Source organism: Acanthaster planci, linkage group LG06 (genome assembly GCF_054643075.1).
Source record: "Acanthaster planci isolate LZ-2023a linkage group LG06, COTS_SCS, whole genome shotgun sequence".
NCBI classification, from domain to species: Eukaryota; Metazoa; Echinodermata; class Asteroidea; order Valvatida; family Acanthasteridae; genus Acanthaster; species Acanthaster planci.
In genome coordinates this window covers 22182793-22203156 of record NC_141782.1, presented here as the reverse complement: position 1 = coordinate 22203156, position 20364 = coordinate 22182793, and the positions used below count along the sequence as shown (strand labels likewise).

The following is a 20364-nucleotide window of genomic DNA, read 5'->3' as shown; positions in this document are numbered from 1 at the left end:
ACTACTAGTTTGGACTTGGACATGCATGAGAGTGTTGTGAGACAAGGTTGATGATTGGCTGCCGTTTACTTCCGCATTGCTTGTTTGTTGACATGCGATACGCGTTCGCATATAAATGTGCATACACATGAGCTTCACGTCTTCATGTGTCAGCTGATTCGTAAATGTACATTTTACATGAACATATCTACTGTACATGTAATGAAGGCCTACGTATATGAACACGTGTGACTTGGGAGGCCATTTTCAGTGTTCCGAATTCGTCGAAGGCTAGGTAAGCTGTAAACATAATCTTTTTAACGTGACAGAGGGCACAGCAGGCAGTGGCAGGCTTGGAAACAGATGTCTTTATGCGTTTTGTGGTAAGATGTGTTGGAGAAGGTGGCAGGATCTTGTAGCAATGGTCAGTAGCCATGGTTACTGTCGACTGAGGACAACGGTGGGCATGGACCATGGTGGGTGATTATCATAGGAAAAGCCCCTCCATGGTGATATCAGGTGGTCCTTGACAATGAAATAGGAATTTATCATGGTCCTGATGGCTAGTTTTCTGGCTACCATGGTTGGAGGTTGGGTAGTGTGGTGCTTGGTGAAAGATGGGTGCTCTTAATGGTCCATCTTTCCAATACTTGTTGTCTTTCTTCCTGAAGAAATTGTTTTCCTCCAACTGAGATGTCTGTGCCAAATTTGTTGCGGGGTTGGCTGAAACTTTGTGATGGCTGATATTACATAATTGAGAAGTGAGGCCATGTAAAAAAAAAACAAACAAAAATTGGTGATCATCCTTTTGCCCATAAAAGGAGAATGGGGGAGGGGTTTGGTAAGAAATGCCCACACGTGTTTAAGTGACGGCAAGTTTATGCAGGATACTAGCACACGTGATCCTAGCACACGTGTCCAATAGATGGAACAGCCTCCGATCAAGAATTAGGTAGTCTTGTAGGAATTCTCAGACCGAATTGTAAGCTTGGGATCGTTTCTTGTGTAATTTTTTGTCATTTCATGTGCATCTCTCCTCCCATGTTTTTAAAAATAAAATATGTAAAAAAATGAATCAGAGGCATTTTGGAGGGTCGGGAGGGGATGATCACCAATTCATTTTTTAAGTCTCTGTTTAATGTTTGTTGAAGGACAAGATGTCTCAAGACAGGATGATGAGCTTATTTATTAAGTACAGTTTTGTGTTTGCAACAGGGAAGTGTTTCCAAGGAGTGTCATCCGTGGTTTTTTTCTGGAGGTAACGCCGAACCTAGTTGGAGTGAAAATGTCTAGAAATGCTCTTTCATTGTTCAGTCAGCTTTTTGGCAGGACACATGGAGTTATCATTGGAATGATACATGTCAAGGCTTTACCTGGTGAGTGTGGGTAAAAATGGTTTTATACAGGATTAAGGAAACTTGAAAAAAAACTCTTCTCTTTTTCTTAATTTATAATAGATAACATACTTTTTGAAAATGTCTAAACAAAAAGTAAGGACAGTTCATGCATGTTCTTTGGGGAATGTAAAAGCAAACATGACGTCACGAATTGTTTACAGTGGAATTTGCTTATGTTGAGATCTATTCAACTTCTGTGAATTCTCAGCACAAATAGTTGAGCTGAAGTCACAATTTTGGATTTGTGATTGTTTTTGTGCCAGGTAACCTGTAGTAGTAGTCTGGATTTCCTTAGAAATTGCCAGTACAAAATAAGTTCAGTAGTAAGAGACTGTGAAACTGTCCAAGGAATGACTGGGTTTGGGCGAGTTTAGAAAACTACATTTAATTTCCTAAGTTCAAAGGAAAAATATTGATTTTGGTGCAGGGATTAACCACTTCCTGCCAGGGATTCCGGTACTGCACACATGTGCTTTCGGTACTGGACACATGTGCTTTATATGCATGGCCAGGGTCTCCGAAATCGGACAAAGGGAACTGGGCCTTGTAACAGAAGACCGTACTCGGAACAAAAGACCAGGCTGCTGGGCATTACTGACATTTTTTCACTCTCAATAGTGGAGATAATCCAGCCTTGTTTTGAAATAGTGTACCACGGTTTGGGGCATTTAGTGCAAGCGGATTACCACTGGGAAAAAAACGCTCCACCACCGCAGCGATGAGTCACACAGCATCGCTGCACGTTAATCTGGCCCCTATTGAAAAGAGGTCAGCAGTGCACTGTGCCAGATTCGTGAACAAAAGAAGGTTACATAACACCGCACAATCTGGGCTCTTTTTACAAGGCTGCAGGCCTGGCTGAAATACTCCAGCGTCAGTAGATTTTGTCTGTCAGTTTAGGGTAGAAACCAGACAGTCCTTCGTGTGGGCCTAAGTGTCTAGTAAGTGAATTTTTAAAGAATTTTGAAAACAGAAAAAATGATAATTATCACGCCCCAGCATCATCAACATTGATAACTGCCACCCGCGCAAAGTGGTTAAGGCAGGCCATCCCCTTACCAATATCCAGTGTAAGACTTGACTTTCTTTACAAAACAGGCAGTCCACGCTACCGACTTCCTGTGAAGGATATCATCCGTCTAGCTTGTGAGGAAGCAGAGGGCTACAGGCAAGCAGGTGTGGTAGGTCACAAACTGAGAGAGTTTTGTCAAAGTTAATGCTGATTAAACTTTAATGAAAAGTTCTGTAGATAAATCTGTGAAAAAATGGTGTCTAGATATGTATTTGATTGTAAAATCTATTTGTTTACCTTACAGGATGCCATAATAATTGAGAACATGCATGATGTGCCATATCTACAGGCTGATCATTTGGGGTCAGAGGTCACAGCAAGCATGACAGCAGTGGCCAGCAAGGTACGAGAGGTGTGTCCCAGCATGCCTTGTGGTGTTCAGATTCTCTCGGGTGCCAATAAGGAGGCATTGTCCGTCGCAATGGTAGCAGGTGAGCTACAACTGAGGTTACTCTTTGCCATTGGATGGCAGGTGGATTAGGAGTTGTAATTGATTGATATTGGGAAAGGTCTTGTTGTTTTCAGCAATAAACAACATTTAATGCCAAACATATATTATTTAGAGACTGTAATGGATTCTGTTGATTTCTCACTTTATCTTTTGTCACGTTAGATTTTGTTCATTTCAGAAATGTGTTGTGCAAATATTGGGAGAAGCTTATTCATTGTTTGATCTTGAAAATTTAATGTACTTTATTTGTTAAATTGATGCTGCTTGAAAAGGCATTATTGCCATGTCTGAGTTCCAAGCATAAACAGAAAAACTAGAATACATCAAGAGTCAGTAACTGGGAAATGACTTTAAGCCCTAGACTTGGATTACTTTAGCTCTGGATGAAATATAGACTTGATTCTAGATCCTAGGGTACTTGTAAGCCATAATGGTCTTTGTTTATGCCTTGACTCAGTGAGGCACGGTCGGCTGAGATTTGCTTTTTTGAGACGGGACAGCTGAGTCGTCAAAACTGATGAATCAATCGGGGCAAATCTGTTCTTGAGGTTTGTGCTCAAGTCAAGTTTGGTTTCAACCTACTTTTTTCCTGATTGTGCTCACACACAGTCTACTTGGTTGCTTTTTATTTATTTTGTCTTGAAATATGACTCCACTACAACGCTGTCTTTAGGTCTTGATTTCATCCGAGCCGAAGGCTTTGTATTCTCTCACGTTGGTGATGAGGGTTTCCTAAACTCCTGTGCTGGTGAGCTACTTAGGTACAGGAAAAACATTGGTGCTGAGGAAGTGAAAATCTTCACTGACATTAAGAAGAAACATTGGTGAGCATAAGATGATGGGGAGGCGGGGACTAACTTGCGGGATGATATTTATTACAGAAATTTAGTTTTGTCAAACATGGTCTTTTATGTTCACAAAGATTATTTACCGAGGTTTGTTATGGAAGTTCCAGTTTCACAGAAGAAAAAGGGTTTCGATTAAAAACTAGGCTGTGGTCTCAGCATGTGAATTGGAAAAAAGTGTAGCCTTGTAATGAAGGCTACGTAAGGGCTCTCTCTTTTCACAGGTACATGCACATTTTCCATCCGTTTACATTTGACAAATTGGTACAAGGGAAGAAAATGTCAGTCTCACTAGAGCTTGTTCCTATTTGTATTGTCGTATTCACAAGGAAGGGACGGAAATAGCATTGAACTTATGACAGTTATGTCATAGTTACATCTCGTATGTTTGAATCATCACTTGGATGTGTTAACACTGATATCACTTATTCCCACAGTTCATCATTTTTTCTTGCGATATCAATGATGTTCTCTTTTTTGGCAGCTCTCATGCCATCACAGCAGACGTTAGCATTGCAGAGACTGCCTCTGCTGCAGAGTTCTTCGGCAGTGATGGAGTAATTGTAACTGGCAGTGTAACAGGCCAAGAAGCTAGTGTTCAGGAAATAAAGGGTAATCAATGAATTGTTTGGAAGATATGAAACAATATACACCACCAGTTATTCCTGTGATGTATGAAAATTGCAGTGTTCCAAAAGAAAAGAAAATTTAATATAACACCTTGGACTTAATGATACAACTTTGCGTTAAGTTTGTAAATTTTCAGTGGTCAGATTTGAAACGCTCGAAAAGTCTGATTACTAAACTTGAGTTTTCAAAACAAGTTGAAGGATCTAATCATCTTGTATTGGTTGGAATTCCATGAAGTAAACCTCTCCAGTCAATTGAATTAATCATATCTTAAAAGTAACAACATTTGCTGGATTGACTTCAAAAGAATACTTTTGAACAACATCTGAATTTAGAAAAGAATCAGATGAGGCCCCTTTTTCACTTTCAGAGATAATCCTCGCTCTTTTTAGTTTTCCACTTACTGTGGGAAATCATTTGTGCCTGGCATTGATGTTGTGTAGAAACCAATTCGAATAAACTACATAAAACAGATAGCTATGATCTAATAATTTTGTTCATTGTAACTGGATATGGTTAAAAGTTTAAATGATGAGATATAGTCTAGTCTTAACGAGGCTTCATCCCTGTTCTGTCTTTCAGATGTCCAGGCATCAGTCGACATTCCAGTTCTAGTTGGCTCAGGAGTGACTCTCAACAATGTGGAGCAGTACCTTGGTGCTAGCGGCCTCATTGTAGGATCACACTTCAAGCATAATGGACTGTGGCACTACCATCCCGACTTTTCCAATGTTAAAAAGTTCATGGATAAGGTCCAAAATCTACGTGGTGACCCAGCAAAATGATGGTAAGCTTTAGATCACGTCACTAAATAAACCGTCTCGAGAGTTGTTGCTTCATTGTTTCCTCATGGCCAATTTAAACTGCTCTTGAGAGCCAAGTACACCTATCAGTTTACAGTGATCAGCCTAATAACAGTTTGGGTCCAGGGCTAGTTGTCAAGTTCAACCTAAATGGTGCATGTGTAATGCAATCAGATTCTGAGAGAATATCTGTTGTCCACTATTCCCTAGATCGCCATGGAGCAATACATTTCTACATGTTATATAGTTACACATTAAGAAGTATAGATGTGTCCTTGCTGACTTAACAAAATGTGCATTTTCCTCCATTAAGGTATCATTGTTGTCAGAATTCTCCATTAATTAATTCCATATTTTATTCCTTTTTTCTATCAGGTCAATTAATGTCAGATATTTTCTATTTTTAATTCATATCAACTATTGTGAATAGTACAGATTGTGTTTTGTTACAATCATTTTCTGGCCTGCATCTAGTCCTTTTAGTTACAGTGGCCCTAAAGTGAGCACACTGTGACAGTTGTATCATTTTGCATGTATTAAATGGTAGTAACATATCACAACCAATCACACGTCATGCCTAACCCCTTATACTGAGGAGTTTGTTCAGGGGCTTGTAAAATGAAAGTCAGAACCATTGGTCTCCCCTAATGGGAAATCAGAGTATTTCTGGGATCATTTGAGAGAATTTGCTGGTATCTTGCTGAAAACACAAACTGTACCCTGAAATAAATGAATGAAACAAATGGAAAGAGGGATAATTTTCAAAGGAGAAAATATCTTTATTTGCACACATCAGACCTCAAAACTTTATCCAAATAAAAAGAACATTTTACTGTAATGTCAAACTGGAACCAAGCTAAATAAACATCTACATTCCTCTCAATCCATACTTCCACATTTGAATCAAACAGATGAAACAATTCCTAACGTCACTAGCTGTATAGCCCCGAATAAATCCAAATAATAGAACGGGGTGTTGGAGTGTTGTTTGGTGGGAAAGAGCTGCAAATACCTTCAGTGAGGGTTACAGTCAACATTGTCTGATCCTTGAGGTGTAGTTATGCACACGGACAGTCATTATGGACATGTATATCAGGTTTGTGTAATGTAAACCTTGATTTATGTCACCTAGCATCGAGTAATACAAGTCAAATCGACGATCGTTGCTAGAACCAATGTGATAAGTTAACTTCAATTTCCTGTAATTGTTGTGGCGATTAGCCCAAGATGCGAGTTGGCTAAATCAATAAAGTTGACAGGAATTGTTGGTGAAGAGGCAGTGAAGAAAATTCCGAAAGGCGGCATCCAAATAAAGTAATTGATTATTGATCATTAATGATTGATTGATCAAATGAATTACTTGGATGTGACTGGAAATAGTGGTGGTGCTTATAAAGCTTCAGCTAGTACATGCAACCACTTCCCTTAGAGTCAAGTATGGTTTGCTGAATTTGCTCATTCTAGTAAGTTGTGCAACTGGAACTGGAACAAGTTGACTAATCAGAAATTTCTCAGCACCTTCATGCTAATTTAACATTTATATCTACATGCCAGATGTCTTGAATTTAGCTATATTCACAAACCACACATACATATAACTGCATACCTTACCAGGCCTGACTAGATTAATTAACAAAACCTTCTTGATAATGAATTCCTCAGCTCATATAGCTTTTTCTCAAACAAGGATCATTTTAACTTTCACAAACTCTAAATTAAAACTCCACATTTTAAAATTCAAACTTAATTAAGCAGAGGATATAGTTCTCCAAATAATTCATGATCAGGCAAAACACAGAGCTCCTTTTAAAAACATTGATACCTATAATTCAGAGTAGGAGTCTACATTGTATCATCAAACACACCAGGTTGCATATATGGCTGAACGCTGCTAAAACCAATCATATCAATTGTTATCACACTACTGTGTTGGCCTCCTTACACACCCTGCTAATGGAAAGGGGTTCCTAGTGATCCTACTTGAAAAGAAACTAATCAAATTTGAACAGAACACCTGTTCTGTGTTGACTAGAATTGCTAATAACAACACACATTCAACCAAATACTCTTCTGTATAAGGGAACTGACTGCTGGAAGTGTTAAAGATGTTTGTAGTCCTTTCTTTTGGTACATTGCAGTCACAGTTTATGGCAATCAGTCGTTGGTAAATTTTGGCTGGCCATCAACATGTAAGAATAATTCCCAAAGTATTACAATAAACAGAGCTATTCAAACCTAATGTAACACTATCTTATAGCAATAGAAAATACCTCTTGAATACCGATGGAGTATTTTCTACTTTGGGGGTAAAAGTTATTGTCGAGTGTTGACCATGGGTGACATTTTGCCAATTTTGGCCACAGACTACCAGGACTGTTGTTTAGTCCATTGCAGGAATAATCACAAGACCAGTTACAAGACCAGTCACAAGACCAGTCACAAACTAGTCACAAGACCATCCACAAACCAGTCACAAGACCAGTCACAAGACCAGTCACAAACTAGTCACAAGACCATCCACAAACCAGTCACAAGACCAGTCACAAACCAGTCACAAGACCATCCACAAACCAGTCACAAGACCAGTCACAAACTAGTCACAAGACCATCCACAAACCAGTCACAAGACCAGTTACAAGACCAGTCACAAGACCAGTCACAAACCAGTCACAAGACCAATCACAAGACTAGTAATGAGTCATTTTAAAAAGTACAAGACAGTCCAAAATGTTAAACTTCTCTTCAACTACACGTCCTACAGTTCTCCAAAAGAATTGGGTAGAGTTATGTGGATCTGCTGAGCAAAAGCAATGCTCTGACAGCAAAAAGGTCCCTTGAGTACTGACCAAAGGCATTAACACACTTCAGCTAAGCAGTTTTGCTCTGTGCTTAGCAACTCTATGAGGTCGGCCTGTGATCCTCAGAGACATATTTAAAAGAAGGTGTAATGTCAAGTGACTGTTCAAAGTGAGCATGTTAGCATGTGCTCTCCAAAAGGGATCAACTCTTTCTTTTTTTACATAGTACATGTATTATGAAAACTATGAAAATTGTCCAAGCAACAGGCTATAGAGTACTACCTGTACTTTTCACATAGCGCCATGGTATGCAATGCATTACATGCTGTTGTATGCCAGGAAACCAAATAAAGCGTATATACCTAGAAACAAGCTCATGCAGTGGTTGCCCAACAAAACGTAAACATATTTAGAAGTTTGACACTTGTCAATATTTTTCAGAGCAAATACCTGTGACATTTCAAATGGCGCACTGATGTTACATTTTAGTGGTTTGGCATCAGTGATTGTAGTTTGTGAATGAATGCTTCTTTTTTATCGTAAGTTGTTTACTTTGTACATCAACACTAACAACCGAGGGATCATCGGCAGCTGCATCTTCAAGAAAAAATAAACAGAGCAAGGGGGGGATTCAAGTCAGTGTACTTTACTGCTTCCTCTTGCTCCTTTTGCAACACTTATCCAAACTAATCCAAGATATTCCAAAAGACTGAGAAAAACAGCTACACACAGAAAAAGTTGCTTTCCTCTCCTAATTCCAATCTCAAATCTGTTAACAATTTTTACACTGTCATGCACTTGAAGGACAAACAATTCAGTGTTTTCAAAAATGAGAAAGTTGAAGAGTAGAAAGCTAAAGGAAACCACCTGTTAATTTATGCCTCATTGTCTGATGGATAGAGAAATATGCAGGTGTACAGTACATGTTCACGTATTTCTAAATAAATAAAAACCACCATTAAGCCTTGTTACAAAATGTGTAAGGTTAATTTTGTTTTGGGGTTGAATAATGTAGTTTCTTTTACCTCACAACTAATACCAAAATGGTCCAAGGCTCCGGAGTACAAGACTTAACCTTTAACCCTAGAGCTGATTAGTGAACCCATATGTTGTGTGTTTAGTAACGGAGCAAGGAAAAGATGAAGGCTGTGAATCATACTGTAAATTGATACGCAGGATATTCAAACAAATTGGCTGCTGCTTATCATAAACACAATCTTAGAAACCTCACAGTTTCTGTCCTGGGTAGGAAGTCTTTGATCTATATTTGGCACTGGCGTTTTGGATGCTGATGTTAAAAATGGGACATTTTTGTGTCTTCCAACCTTTGTTGAAAGAAACCTGTCAGAAAGTGTTACGGACGTGGCAGAAATATTTAATTGCTGGAATATAAACAAACAGTTGACTAGTCCTGCATCTGGTTTTGGGATTTGCATCTACATGTGGCATGTGTCGATTTGTGATGGAACAACAATTTGTTATTTATTACTGTACTTTAATTTATTACTGTATTACTGACAGCGCAACTTAAAACAAAAGAATGATTCCAATCTGTGGGTAAGTAAGAGCACATTGGGTTGATTCTGTGACAGACATTGACAAACCAACTACAGACAATAACAATTATTGTGTTCTTTCAATATACACACTTATTACAATGTCATATCTAGCGGCTGTGTGGGTCATTGAACATCAGGTGTTTGCATATTTTGTAAAGTCTCACTGGCCCTGGAACATGGATTTTTGATTACTCATTTCACATCTCATTGCATAGCATGTTGACCATATGGTGCGATATTTGGTGTTGGTGCGCAAGATGTGGGGTTTTTTTTGTATTAGGCAAATATATTACTCTTTTGGAAGTAAGTTACGTAAAGATGTCTGTATACTTACATTCTAAAAAAGAAACAAATCATGAAAATTAATCACTTAAATATGTTAAACACTCTTTCTAAATCAAATGCAAGAAGTACACAAAGATGTAATCTTACTGTGAAAATGAATCTTTGTTAGTTTGGTATGAAAACTGAAAGCTGTTCAATATTGCTAACACTTGTTTTAGTTCAGTTCAGGTTAATACATTTACAAAAATTTGTGAATTAACAAGTTTGTTGACAGCAAGAGATAAAATCTTTTCAAAGCACTGCCCTGTTTTAAGGATTTGAAGTTAGAATCACAGCAGTTTCTTGCCTTCATGATCTCTGACACAAGGTCAAGTCAGCGTGATAAGTTTGGCATGCAAGCACAGGTACAAAAAGTAAACGCTAATTATTATCGAGTTCAAAAGCATTGTGGGAAGAAAAGAAACGTCAAAAGTCTTTACATGTCAGTTGAAATTGACATGTCAGTCTTTTTCATATTGCTATCAAGGCTTGGGTGTCATGCTATGCCTGTAATACCTTAGTCTTGGTTTCAAGACGTTAGTGCTTGATAGCGGACACCGTGCATAGTGCGCCCCCTAACGACTCACAATTAGACTGTGCGCCAGCTCGCACTAGTGAGAGTAAGTAAAATCTAGGTGTGCGAGGGCGCTCTTCAACAGAAATAAAACAACTATTGATCACTGAGGTCTTGGGCCAAGACTAGTAATACCTCTGCACTTCAAAGCATGAAATTAGGCAAAACTTGCTGAGACAATCAATTTCATTGTGCCATTATTGGTTTTGATGAATCATATATCAAGGTCACACTCTCAAAGTTTAAATGTCGCAAGCACATAAACCAGAGTAAAACTAACGATTCGGCTTTGGGGGATTTTACCTTGATATTTCTTTCTGTCATTTTGTTCAACCACATGCTTTTGGTCAAAGACTAAAAGACTACAAGTGATCACAAAATGTCCCGACGTCTAACTATTTCATGCTCCGTTGCTTATTTTTAAGGCCAGCAAATCAGAAAAATAATAAATTTGTTATGGTTGACAGCATCACAGGCTACCAGTCTATTTGGTATGCATTGGAACCAGACTCAATAAGTGTAATCCAAGTCTGTCCAAATTGTATATCCAGCAAGAAATGAGACCGAGGGGTACCCCCCCAACATGTCCAATCCCTATACACATTCCAGACTATTGTTACTTAACACATCCCCCCAAGATGTCTGAAAGGAATTCCCCAGATTCCTGCGAGACAATGACCAACACAGGGGGGGTTCTCTCCGTCTCATACCTTGCTGCATATGCCAAATTGGGCATATCTGGTTTAACCCCTAAACAGATTAGCATCTAGAGATAGTCCCTATCTTGAAATCAGCTATCATGGGCTAGATGTTGGTTTGCATCATATGGACTGAAGACTGCTCTGGCATTCTGCTTTTGTTAAAGCCAACCAAAAACTTAGCCTTGTTTTTCAGGATTATGCCAACAACATTGACATCTGCACTTCTGTTTTTACAACACAGAATTTAGGCAGTATCTTGAGAGAAGGCCAAGATTATAATAGATGGAATGTTTGAATTTCTTATCAATAAATGTTCATCACACTACAAAATGTTAGTGTTATGTTGTATGCACAAAGTCTCTGCACAATATATCACCATGCAGTGAAGTCAAATTATTTGTGTTCCTTCAAAATGTTTATGCTGCATCCTTTGCAAGAATTCAATTCCAAGCATACCAAACACAAATTCTGTTTACATCTGGAGGCACATGTATGGTGACTTTGGATTTTTCCCCTGAATAGTGTAAATTGAAATTAGAGTTTAGCATTTCTTGGCAAAAATGGAACTGTCTGGTTACAACTTTGTGAAAATTGATCTTAATTTAAGATTCCATTTTAAAACCATGTTAGCACCACTGCATTGGTCAACCAAAATTTCAGATTTGGATGTATTTATTAGTATTATAATTTGAGTTATTATCACACAATTTCTTCATGCATTTAGATGTACACACATACTTCTTCCGTAGTTGAGGGACATATGGTACACTCGTCTTTGCACCAAATTTGATGGGACCAAAAACAAAACTTGGACAAATGTTTGTCCCCATAACTTTGTCCCGAACTTCCTAACAAAAGAAATTTCCCCCAATCTGGGAAGGCCTAACCATGCACCTACTCTCAATACACATATTACCATACTTTCACTCAAGTCAAAGTTTCTCTCACACATGGACAAGTACACATGTCACATGTCTGCGTAAAACATAATCACACTTGTCACACTGTCAATGCACAAATACATGTATGCAGCATATCTGAATGTATTGATACTGTGTGAAATGAATCATTCTCAGGGTACCTGTATATATACACTTTTACATGACAGACATCCACAGTCTAGTAGATATTGCTTAAGGCAGAAACTTCAATTAAAATTGAAGAATGAGATAGCATCAGATTGATAGATTAGACTGTTTGGCCCAAACCCAGAATACCCACAAAACTCTCACATTCACAGACAGTAATTTGAATTGAAAGACCATTTTTGTTTTTGGTATTTCCTGAGGGTACATACGGATTTAAGACACAGATAAAACACCACACAGGAATACAATTTGAAATGAGCAAACTCATTATATATTACAAGTTGAACATTTTTGGAACCTCAAACAAAACAGAATAACTGACAAATTGGACTTTAAATGCAAAAAAAAATGGCAATACTTGGCAACTTCAATGTTGGTAAAGTGTATTATGTCAAATTTCTCATCCAATTACCTTATCTTGATCTTTTTTTTAGTGTTAAAAGTAATCAATTTTTCCATCCAAGTTTTGCACCAAACACCTGTAAGTATTTGGTAAAAAACACCACGAAACACAACCTGAGAAACTAAGTTCTTCAAGCACTCCCAGGTAGAACTCAGCTCTTCAAGTACTCTCATGTAAAACACCAGTTTACACACTGTAGTCTCACACTAACAAATTTAAAATAATGTTTGCAACTATTAGAGATTAACAAATGTGCTTCTCTAAATATGCAAAGAAACACTATCTGTGGAAGTCATAAAAACTGCCGTTAGATGGCTTCATGTTTTCTGTAAGTCTGAACTATTTAAACACTCCTAAACTACAGATACGACTAAAATATAGTTTTGATAATAAATATCATATATATTAAGAGAATTATGACTATGGATTATAAACAGTTAAAAAATCGCTCTCCACCAACAAGTTGTGCATCTACAAATATATATCATGGTACCCTGGTTAAATCTGCAACTTGTTCTCTCTGAATAAAATCTACTGAAATATTTCAAAATCTTTGTTTTGCACGTTTTGACAAAAAAAAGATGTCCAAATGTGCACAGAAATTCTGGAATTGTTTTATATTTCAAATGAGACTGAAAAATGAATTTTTTTGTGGGTTTTAATTGAATTGTTTTAAGCAAGGATTTGCTTTTGTTGATTTGATGACTAGCATTGCTTGTAGGTGACACGGGAGTGTCTGCCCGACATATTCTGACGGTAGTGACGTTTCCCCGAACGGTTTTGCTGGTGGTAGGCTTTATTGTGACGCTCGACCTTTGACCTGCTGAGTGATCCCCTCTTCTGGCGCTGCATGGCCTCTGCCTCTTGGATGGCTGCCAAGTTTGGTGGGTTCTCCAGACCCAACCTAGCTGCCACAGCTTCTGCTCGGCGCGGCGGTTCGGCATTTCGCACTCGCAGGTTGCGCGGCTTGGGCCGCTTAGCAACCTGACTGGTGCTTGCTTCATGCTGATTGGTTCTTCTTGCCCTGATTACCATGGAGTTACTTCGGGGTCCATACACAGACATGCTAGGGTGCTCGATGAGAAGATTCTCCATGGGACTTGTGGCAAGTTCCTGAGGGACGTTACCCCCAGCTGTGAAGCATGGAGGAGGGGTAACCAACCAGCTTTCCTCTAGCTGATGAGGGACAGGGATTCCTTGAGGTTGGATGTTATGTTGATTGTCACTCTGGTGGGATTCCCTAGCCCGCTTGGGGCTGTCTGATTGACACAATAAACAAAACATAATCACCCTTCATGTTAGGTGGGTCACCGCTTGCTACATGTATCTTTCATGTGTAAGATGTATAACACCCCCAAACTCCTGTATCATTGTCACACAACAGTTTTTCCTGCCATTTTTATGTGCATTTTATAAAATTTGCTCATTTCATTTACATGTATTTAATGCAGAGATCCAGTTAAAATGAAAACACATCCACACATCTTATAACCAAAGATATCCTTGGTATAGGAATATCTGGCAGGCAGGGTTAATTGATCAAGGAACAGAAAGGGTATGTTATGTGGAAAGTGAAAGAGCTGATTGTTTGCACTTTGTTCAAATTTGTAGGAGTGATACTGTGTCAAGGACAAAAAGAACGGAAAACAAAATCTGAATTAACAGGCATCAAAATGCAATATTAAGTGTGCTTTTCTGTGATTTGGATTGAAAACAAGTCACCTTCTCCCTCAGTTTCTGTTCAGGTTCTGTTCTGGTTACATGCCTTCAAAATACCTACAAGAAATCCATATGCATGTACATGTACATATATGTACAGGGAAACTTGGAAATCACATTTGGCTACATGTAGATGACCAGCATTTAAAAACAAGATTCATGACTGACGGAGCTGTGCTTAAATGCAATCTACAGTATACATGTACATGTATCTTTATGTAAACCCTTCTCATTCCCGTCTTTCAGATGTGCACATTTGAGTCATACAAACATCATGCCATGACGAGGTTTTTGTGTTACCGGGTTACAGGGTCTGTTTCCATTTGATTTACTCCAATTTATGAACATGAATACAGTGATTCAGGCCATAGTGGCATCAGTGGATGCTAGCATGCCATTATCCATGCATTAACTGGCTCAATGGGAAATGGTCCTAGGTACAAAATTGCATTATGAAGTCCCATGGCGTATGCATGGTTAAGCTAATGGAAAAGCTTATCAAGCTGGGCTTAAGGTCAGTCAATGACTCCCCATAATCAACAGAATACAACACAGTACAGTGCCTGGAGAGTTCAGTTTTTAATTAAACCAGACCCAAGGCCTTCTAGGTCTTGAATTTTCAAACCAAGCAGGGGGAGTAAATATCAGAAAGTGAACGTTGCTTTCTACAGCGCTCAGATTTTCAAGCTTTTTGAATGCAAAAACCAAATGCCTCTTCTATTTTTTGGCTAGATTGGAGGACTTTTTTCTTACCAGAATGTACTAGCTGGAAGTTTGTTATGAGCCTGCTGAATTGGAAGCAAAATGAATTGTACTCCAAAGCTGAAAACTGGTACAAAGTTGAACATTTCTTTGCATACCTTACAAAATTAATGATTGGTTTTTTTTCAGAACATTCCAATGAATGCTGGCCCTTTTTTATTTTCGAATACATGAATAAAAAGCTAAGTCATTTCAGAAGGAATTAATTCAATGAAGTTGAAATGGCCTTCAGGCAGGTAGTAAAAAAGTAGTACATGTACATGTATATAAACATTGTTCTACTGGTGTATGAACATTTCTAGAAGGAAAACATTTCAAGAACCAAACATTTGAACTACATTGTTTAAGAACCTACTGGTGACATCGACGAGCACCCAGTCATCTTCGGTGTAGGTGATCTGCATGCTAGCGCTTGGTCTTGTACCTGACCCCACCCCCTCAGCCGATGCTGGCTCCACCTCTCCTCCGGCTGAGTTCCCAAAGATGTACTCGGCAAGACCACTGAGCATGTTGATTGATGATGGGTTTTACAAGATGGAGAATTAACAAACGATGGAGTAGTAGACGCTAGCTGGGTGATGAGGCGAAGGTCTGGACTGTTGGATGACTGGTAAAACTGAAAAATGGAGATAAATGGCAATGGTAAGCACACTTGTGTGGCTTAAACCTATGAAATCTAACAATACAGTGAATGAAAAAGCTTAAAATCCATCATAGTCTAAAAGATGGATTAAGAAGTCTTTCAACCAGTACTCGGATCAACAACTCCAACAGAATTTCTGCCTCACAAAGTAAGATTACAGCATATGTATCCCTTGACAGCTATGGTGATTTTTTTATATATCTGAAAATGAACTGTATTGGTATAATATCCTCACTGAGTATAATCCCGTTTACCTTTGGTTACACTATTTATTCACTGAAGTAATCAAGTTGTATTAAGCTCTGTTTACGAGGAAAGACATGTTTAAAAACAATTGTTTCTACCGGTGTTGTTTAATCCAAGGAAATGTAGCTTACAGATTTGCATATCTTCTACAGAACAAGTGTCCACTGATATTGGCTTAATTTCTAAGAAGTACATGGATGAAACCAGGGCAAGCTGACTGTATTGCATTGGAAACATTTGTTAACCAGGGACTAATTTCACCGTACTAATCATCAGAAAATGTTCAGGAACAAACACTAGGTGTTTCCAGTAGACTTGATTACTTCAGAAGCTTTAAGTAAACAACCTAACCAACCATGTCTTTGCCATGAACATAAATTTGTGTTAATCAAATGATCATAATTATATCAGAACAGTCTGTGTACGTTTTGTTCATTCGGTTTTCAATTTGAAAACAAAATCATACAACCAAAAAACAAGGTGTTTTCCATTTTTGATTTGAAAACGAAAAATAAAAATGAAAATGGAAAAACAAGTCAGTCCTCATTTTCTATGTGAAAACAAAAAATGAAAATGGAAAAAGTCGCTTCTCACCCTCCATTGAAAACAAAAAATAATAATCACGTTCTTTTTTCATTTTTCAAAGTAAAAATGATCAACAATGTAATCTATTGCTCCAAGAATAAAAAACAGTTCAATTTTTCATTGCATAATGTAAGAAACATCTTTGTCAGCCATGAAAGCAAACATGGCTGAACTAAAATTCATTGCTTACAAAGTAAAAGGAGGAGCAACTCTCAAGGAAATTTCTGGCATGCTCAAAAGGCAACTTTTATCTTGAGAAGTGCTCACCTCCAAATTACGTGGGATTGATTGGGATTAAAATTTAAAACAAGATTACTTTTGTTTTTCGTTTTCAACAGGAAAAACAAGAAACTACTTCTTCGTCTTTTTCCTCAGTTTTTGTTTTCAAATCGAAAAACTACTTGTTTTTTATTTTTTGATTTCCGTTTTTAAATTGAAAGATGAAGAACAACTTCTGTTTGGTTGTGTAATATTCATTTTTAAATTGAAAAACGAATGAACGAAACATACACAGACCCAGGACACTGTTGCTAAGTAATTAACTCTGGTTACAGTGACATGACTGCATCATGGATTTATCCAGCAAGAAATGAGACTGAGGGGTACCCCCCCAACATGTCCAATCGCTAAACACACTCTAGACTATTGTTATCTATGACATCCCCCCCCTGGATGTCTGAACGAATTCCTCAGATTCCAGCGAAACAATGACCTACACAAAGCAGCTGGGGTTTTCTGCGTCTCATATCTTGCTTCATTATATTTATAGATATCAAGGTACAACAGCTGCACCCATGTGTTCGCCAGCCTTCCATTGGTGACCTGTGTGTGTTCATTGTGCATTGTTATATCACCAGGCTCTATCAGACCTGTTATTGACATACATGTACAAGGTGTGTGTCAAAGAACTGTGCGTGTTCGGACATGATTTCTCTTCCCCAATTGTCTGGAGCTGTCTGGGTACATAACCCCGCCCCATCGGATCAGAATGATTCTGATAAACTGTGCCTGTATTTGTCATGTACATGTATGTATCACATAGACCATTTTGGAGTTCTCGTTACCAATATTTTGCCTACATATAATAACAAGCAGGGAATTCCAGACAATACAATAAAAGCCAGAGTACAAATCTCGAAATCCTCTGGAACAACCTGTATTTATTCCCTCCCCCAGCTGGTTTACATGTATACTTCAGGCAAATGCAAGAGAAAAGTGAATTTGACTACGCGAAACCTTTGCAGTCAAATGTGTTGGACTTTAGCAAGTTTGCACCATGGATATTTGATCTCATGTCACCAAACTGCATTTGTCTTCACTTTCGCATCAAGTATGAACTGGCTTTACTTGGTAAACAAATTGAAGTTTTTTGTACTTTTTTTCAACCTGCTTTTACAATGCAACTTGAAAAGCACGAACAAGCACACAAATGTCACACATAAAAGATGTGGGTCTGTCTAGACTACATGTATTGTTGACTCTTCATAAATAAACTACATTTAACTCCCTCTGTTGCTTTCTGTAGCCACGCCCATGTTTAGTCACTGACTATGCTGCACCCACCATAACAAAGGGGTGCTACCCTCGGAGATGATTATCTCATTTCCTGACAATTCCATATCATGTACTATATATATGTCCACACTGATCCATGTCACTAACAAGACAGTTAAGGACAGTGCTGGCATTCCTTTGCATGCAGTCTGAGTGACCAGAATCAATTTTCAGGGTATTATGAAATTCCAGATTTATCATTTTGTTGTTTTGCGTTTGGCATCTGGGGTCTGTTCAAGTCAGCATGCAGCAGCAAGCTACGCTGATTCCATTCAGTCAGTCAAGTGAGTCAGAGAAAGTAGGCCGAAGGCATGCAAAAACATGATTGAATGACAAGATTGTGACATCAAAATGAATCTCAAATAATTCTAAAATCTACAGTTTCTGTGCAAAAGCTGTTGATGCTTCTTAATTTTTGTGGTTTGGTTCCTACATGTGTTAGAACCCAGGTACAATGTCTGACCCAAGTTAGGCCAAAGCCTCAAGGTGGAGATTTTCTTTTCCTGGTGAAAGTGTCGCTTAATAATGTTAACAAAAGCTGGACACATTGTTCATTGACATGTCAGAGACATGCACACTGCACGTGATGGTCCACCCCATTGGTAGAGTATTGAAGCTTCTACACCAATCACCATTCACTTCTTACTCTTAAGACCGCTATTGTCTGTAGGTCGGACTGTATGGTTTGTGATTAGGCTACACTCAAAGCTAGTGTGGGCAGCCAGGGGCCAATATTATGCATATGCAGGGTATATGTGTAAGCACAGAAAAAAAAAACTGAGCATTGATAGGAAACTGCTCAGCACTTTTTTGCTCAACTTAGCTAGGCACTTTTCTACTTAGAAACTCCCACTTCCAGGGAGTCCAGACTAAGCAGGAATTTTGTCAAAGTTAAAATCTTAGAGTTTGAAATTTCACTACTGAAAATAAACTCAAAGCTTCAAGTTGATTTTAAAAGTAAAGTACATGTACTTCATGCCTTTTAAAATGGTCAGATTTGGTTGTGTTACACTAACAGTGACACTTTATAGCCTTTTGCAATTTTGAACTGCACATATCTTCAGATTGAAATATTAAAGAAATCCATCACTGTACATATATATATCACAAACTGTTCTCCTTAAAATTTGTAATACTCATATATCCATCAACATTCTTGACATGAACAAACATGACAAATCCAGAGTATTAACGTGCATGTTTACAAATAGGTTTAAGTAAACACTGACAGGAACTTGACCTCACAGGACTTTTTAAAAAATATGCACTTTTACCTTTGAAATTGTACCCATCGCACTCATGTTGGCGATTTGCCAAGATCATGCTCAGATTAAAATATGACCATTGAGGCTGTATCAGCTGTGGACCTTTGCTAAAATATTAATTGATCTTAAAAGGAACTATGTTAACAGTCTGACATGCTAAACTGCAAATGGAAATACAGAAGCAGAAACAGTTTAAGAATCATCTGAAAATTATCCCTAAATTACATGTAGCTTAACACAAGATCAAGCCTGTAAACTATGCCGATCTAAATTCATGAAATTTATTTGATGCTTTAATTTTTCCAAATTTTACAAGAGCATTTCCGGTTTATTCAGTTCCGGGGTTTGGAAATCACTGACTCAGTGAATGACCCAGCCCATCTTCAAGCCGCGACCGTACCGTCTGACCGTACGTACAAACATAAACCTGGAGGCTAGAGGAGAGAAACCAACGAGCTTCGGCGGCGATCGGTCACCGCCCACATCATTTTCCAGCTGCAGCTCGTGAAACGATTCGACTGACTACGAAACTCGATATCATGCTTAAAAATGATGCTTCAACATATTTTTTACCTTACTAATACGGCACAGATGATCTCCGTTGCTGATGGCTAACAAAACGGGTAAAAATATGAACACTTATGCTTGTAAATTGCCGTTAAAAATGGCGCAATCTTGTGCAAGACCGGGTTGAGATGGGTTTTGTTGACATGGAAGAGTAGCGACCAGCTGATTTACGCGTAATGTAAGTACGTGACGTTTTCCGAGGCCTGTAAACAATTTAGGCGATACCAAAATTTAATGGGTAATTCTCAATCATGTCCAATTATCCAGGAAATTAAAACGGGGGTAATATGTACCAATTCATGATGCATAAGTTTATGATCATTATTTTGTTCCAATTCAGTGTCACTCTCAGCGGTGAATCACTGTTAAGGTATAACTTCGTGATTTCAGAATATTGCC

General features: G+C 38.3%; 2 protein-coding genes across 4 annotated transcripts; one reads left to right on the top strand and one right to left on the bottom strand.

The window, feature by feature from the left end:
* Positions 1-115: 115 nt before the first annotated feature.
* On the top strand, positions 116-9536 carry LOC110980075 (uncharacterized protein F13E9.13, mitochondrial-like). Of its 3 annotated transcripts, none has more exons than XM_087137818.1 (7): positions 116-274; positions 1195-1355; positions 2475-2557; positions 2693-2879; positions 3573-3723; positions 4229-4356; positions 4957-9536. In XM_087137818.1, exons 2-7 carry the CDS (start codon positions 1265-1267, stop codon positions 5157-5159), a joined length of 843 nt encoding a protein of 280 aa, XP_086993944.1. In that variant the 5' UTR covers positions 116-274; positions 1195-1264; the 3' UTR covers positions 5160-9536. The 3 variants fall into 3 exon arrangements, with proteins under 3 accessions (XP_086993944.1, XP_022092090.2, XP_086993945.1); XM_022236398.2 differs by having other exon boundaries at positions 116-362; XM_087137819.1 differs by lacking the exon at positions 116-274 and adding an exon at positions 438-455.
* LOC110980076 (tumor protein p53-inducible nuclear protein 2-like) lies at positions 5933-20148 on the bottom strand. Its single transcript, XM_022236400.2, has 3 exons — positions 19972-20148; positions 15461-15721; positions 5933-13883 (listed from the first exon to the last, which is right to left on the bottom strand). Exons 2-3 carry the CDS (start codon positions 15612-15614, stop codon positions 13330-13332), a joined length of 708 nt encoding a protein of 235 aa, XP_022092092.2. The 5' UTR covers positions 15615-15721; positions 19972-20148; the 3' UTR covers positions 5933-13329.
* Between the last annotated feature and the right edge of the window lie 216 nt (positions 20149-20364).

What these genes read in the sequence shown, in the direction of transcription:
- LOC110980075 (XM_022236398.2), top strand. Translation starts at nt 343, where the DNA reads ATGTCTTTATGCGTTTTGTG. An exon ending in ACATGTCAAGGCTTTACCTG is followed by an intron (nt 1,356 to 2,474) that starts GTGAGTGTGGGT and finishes TTTACAAAACAG; the next exon opens with GCAGTCCACGCTACCGACTT. An exon ending in TAGTGTTCAGGAAATAAAGG is followed by an intron (nt 4,357 to 4,956) that starts GTAATCAATGAA and finishes TCTGTCTTTCAG; the next exon opens with ATGTCCAGGCATCAGTCGAC.
- LOC110980076 (XM_022236400.2), bottom strand. Translation starts at nt 15,614, where the DNA reads ATGCTCAGTGGTCTTGCCGAGTACATCTTTGGGAACTCAGCCGGAGGA. An exon ending in GGTGCTCGTCGATGTCACCA is followed by an intron (nt 13,884 to 15,460) that starts GTAGGTTCTTAA and finishes TGTGTCAATCAG; the next exon opens with ACAGCCCCAAGCGGGCTAGG.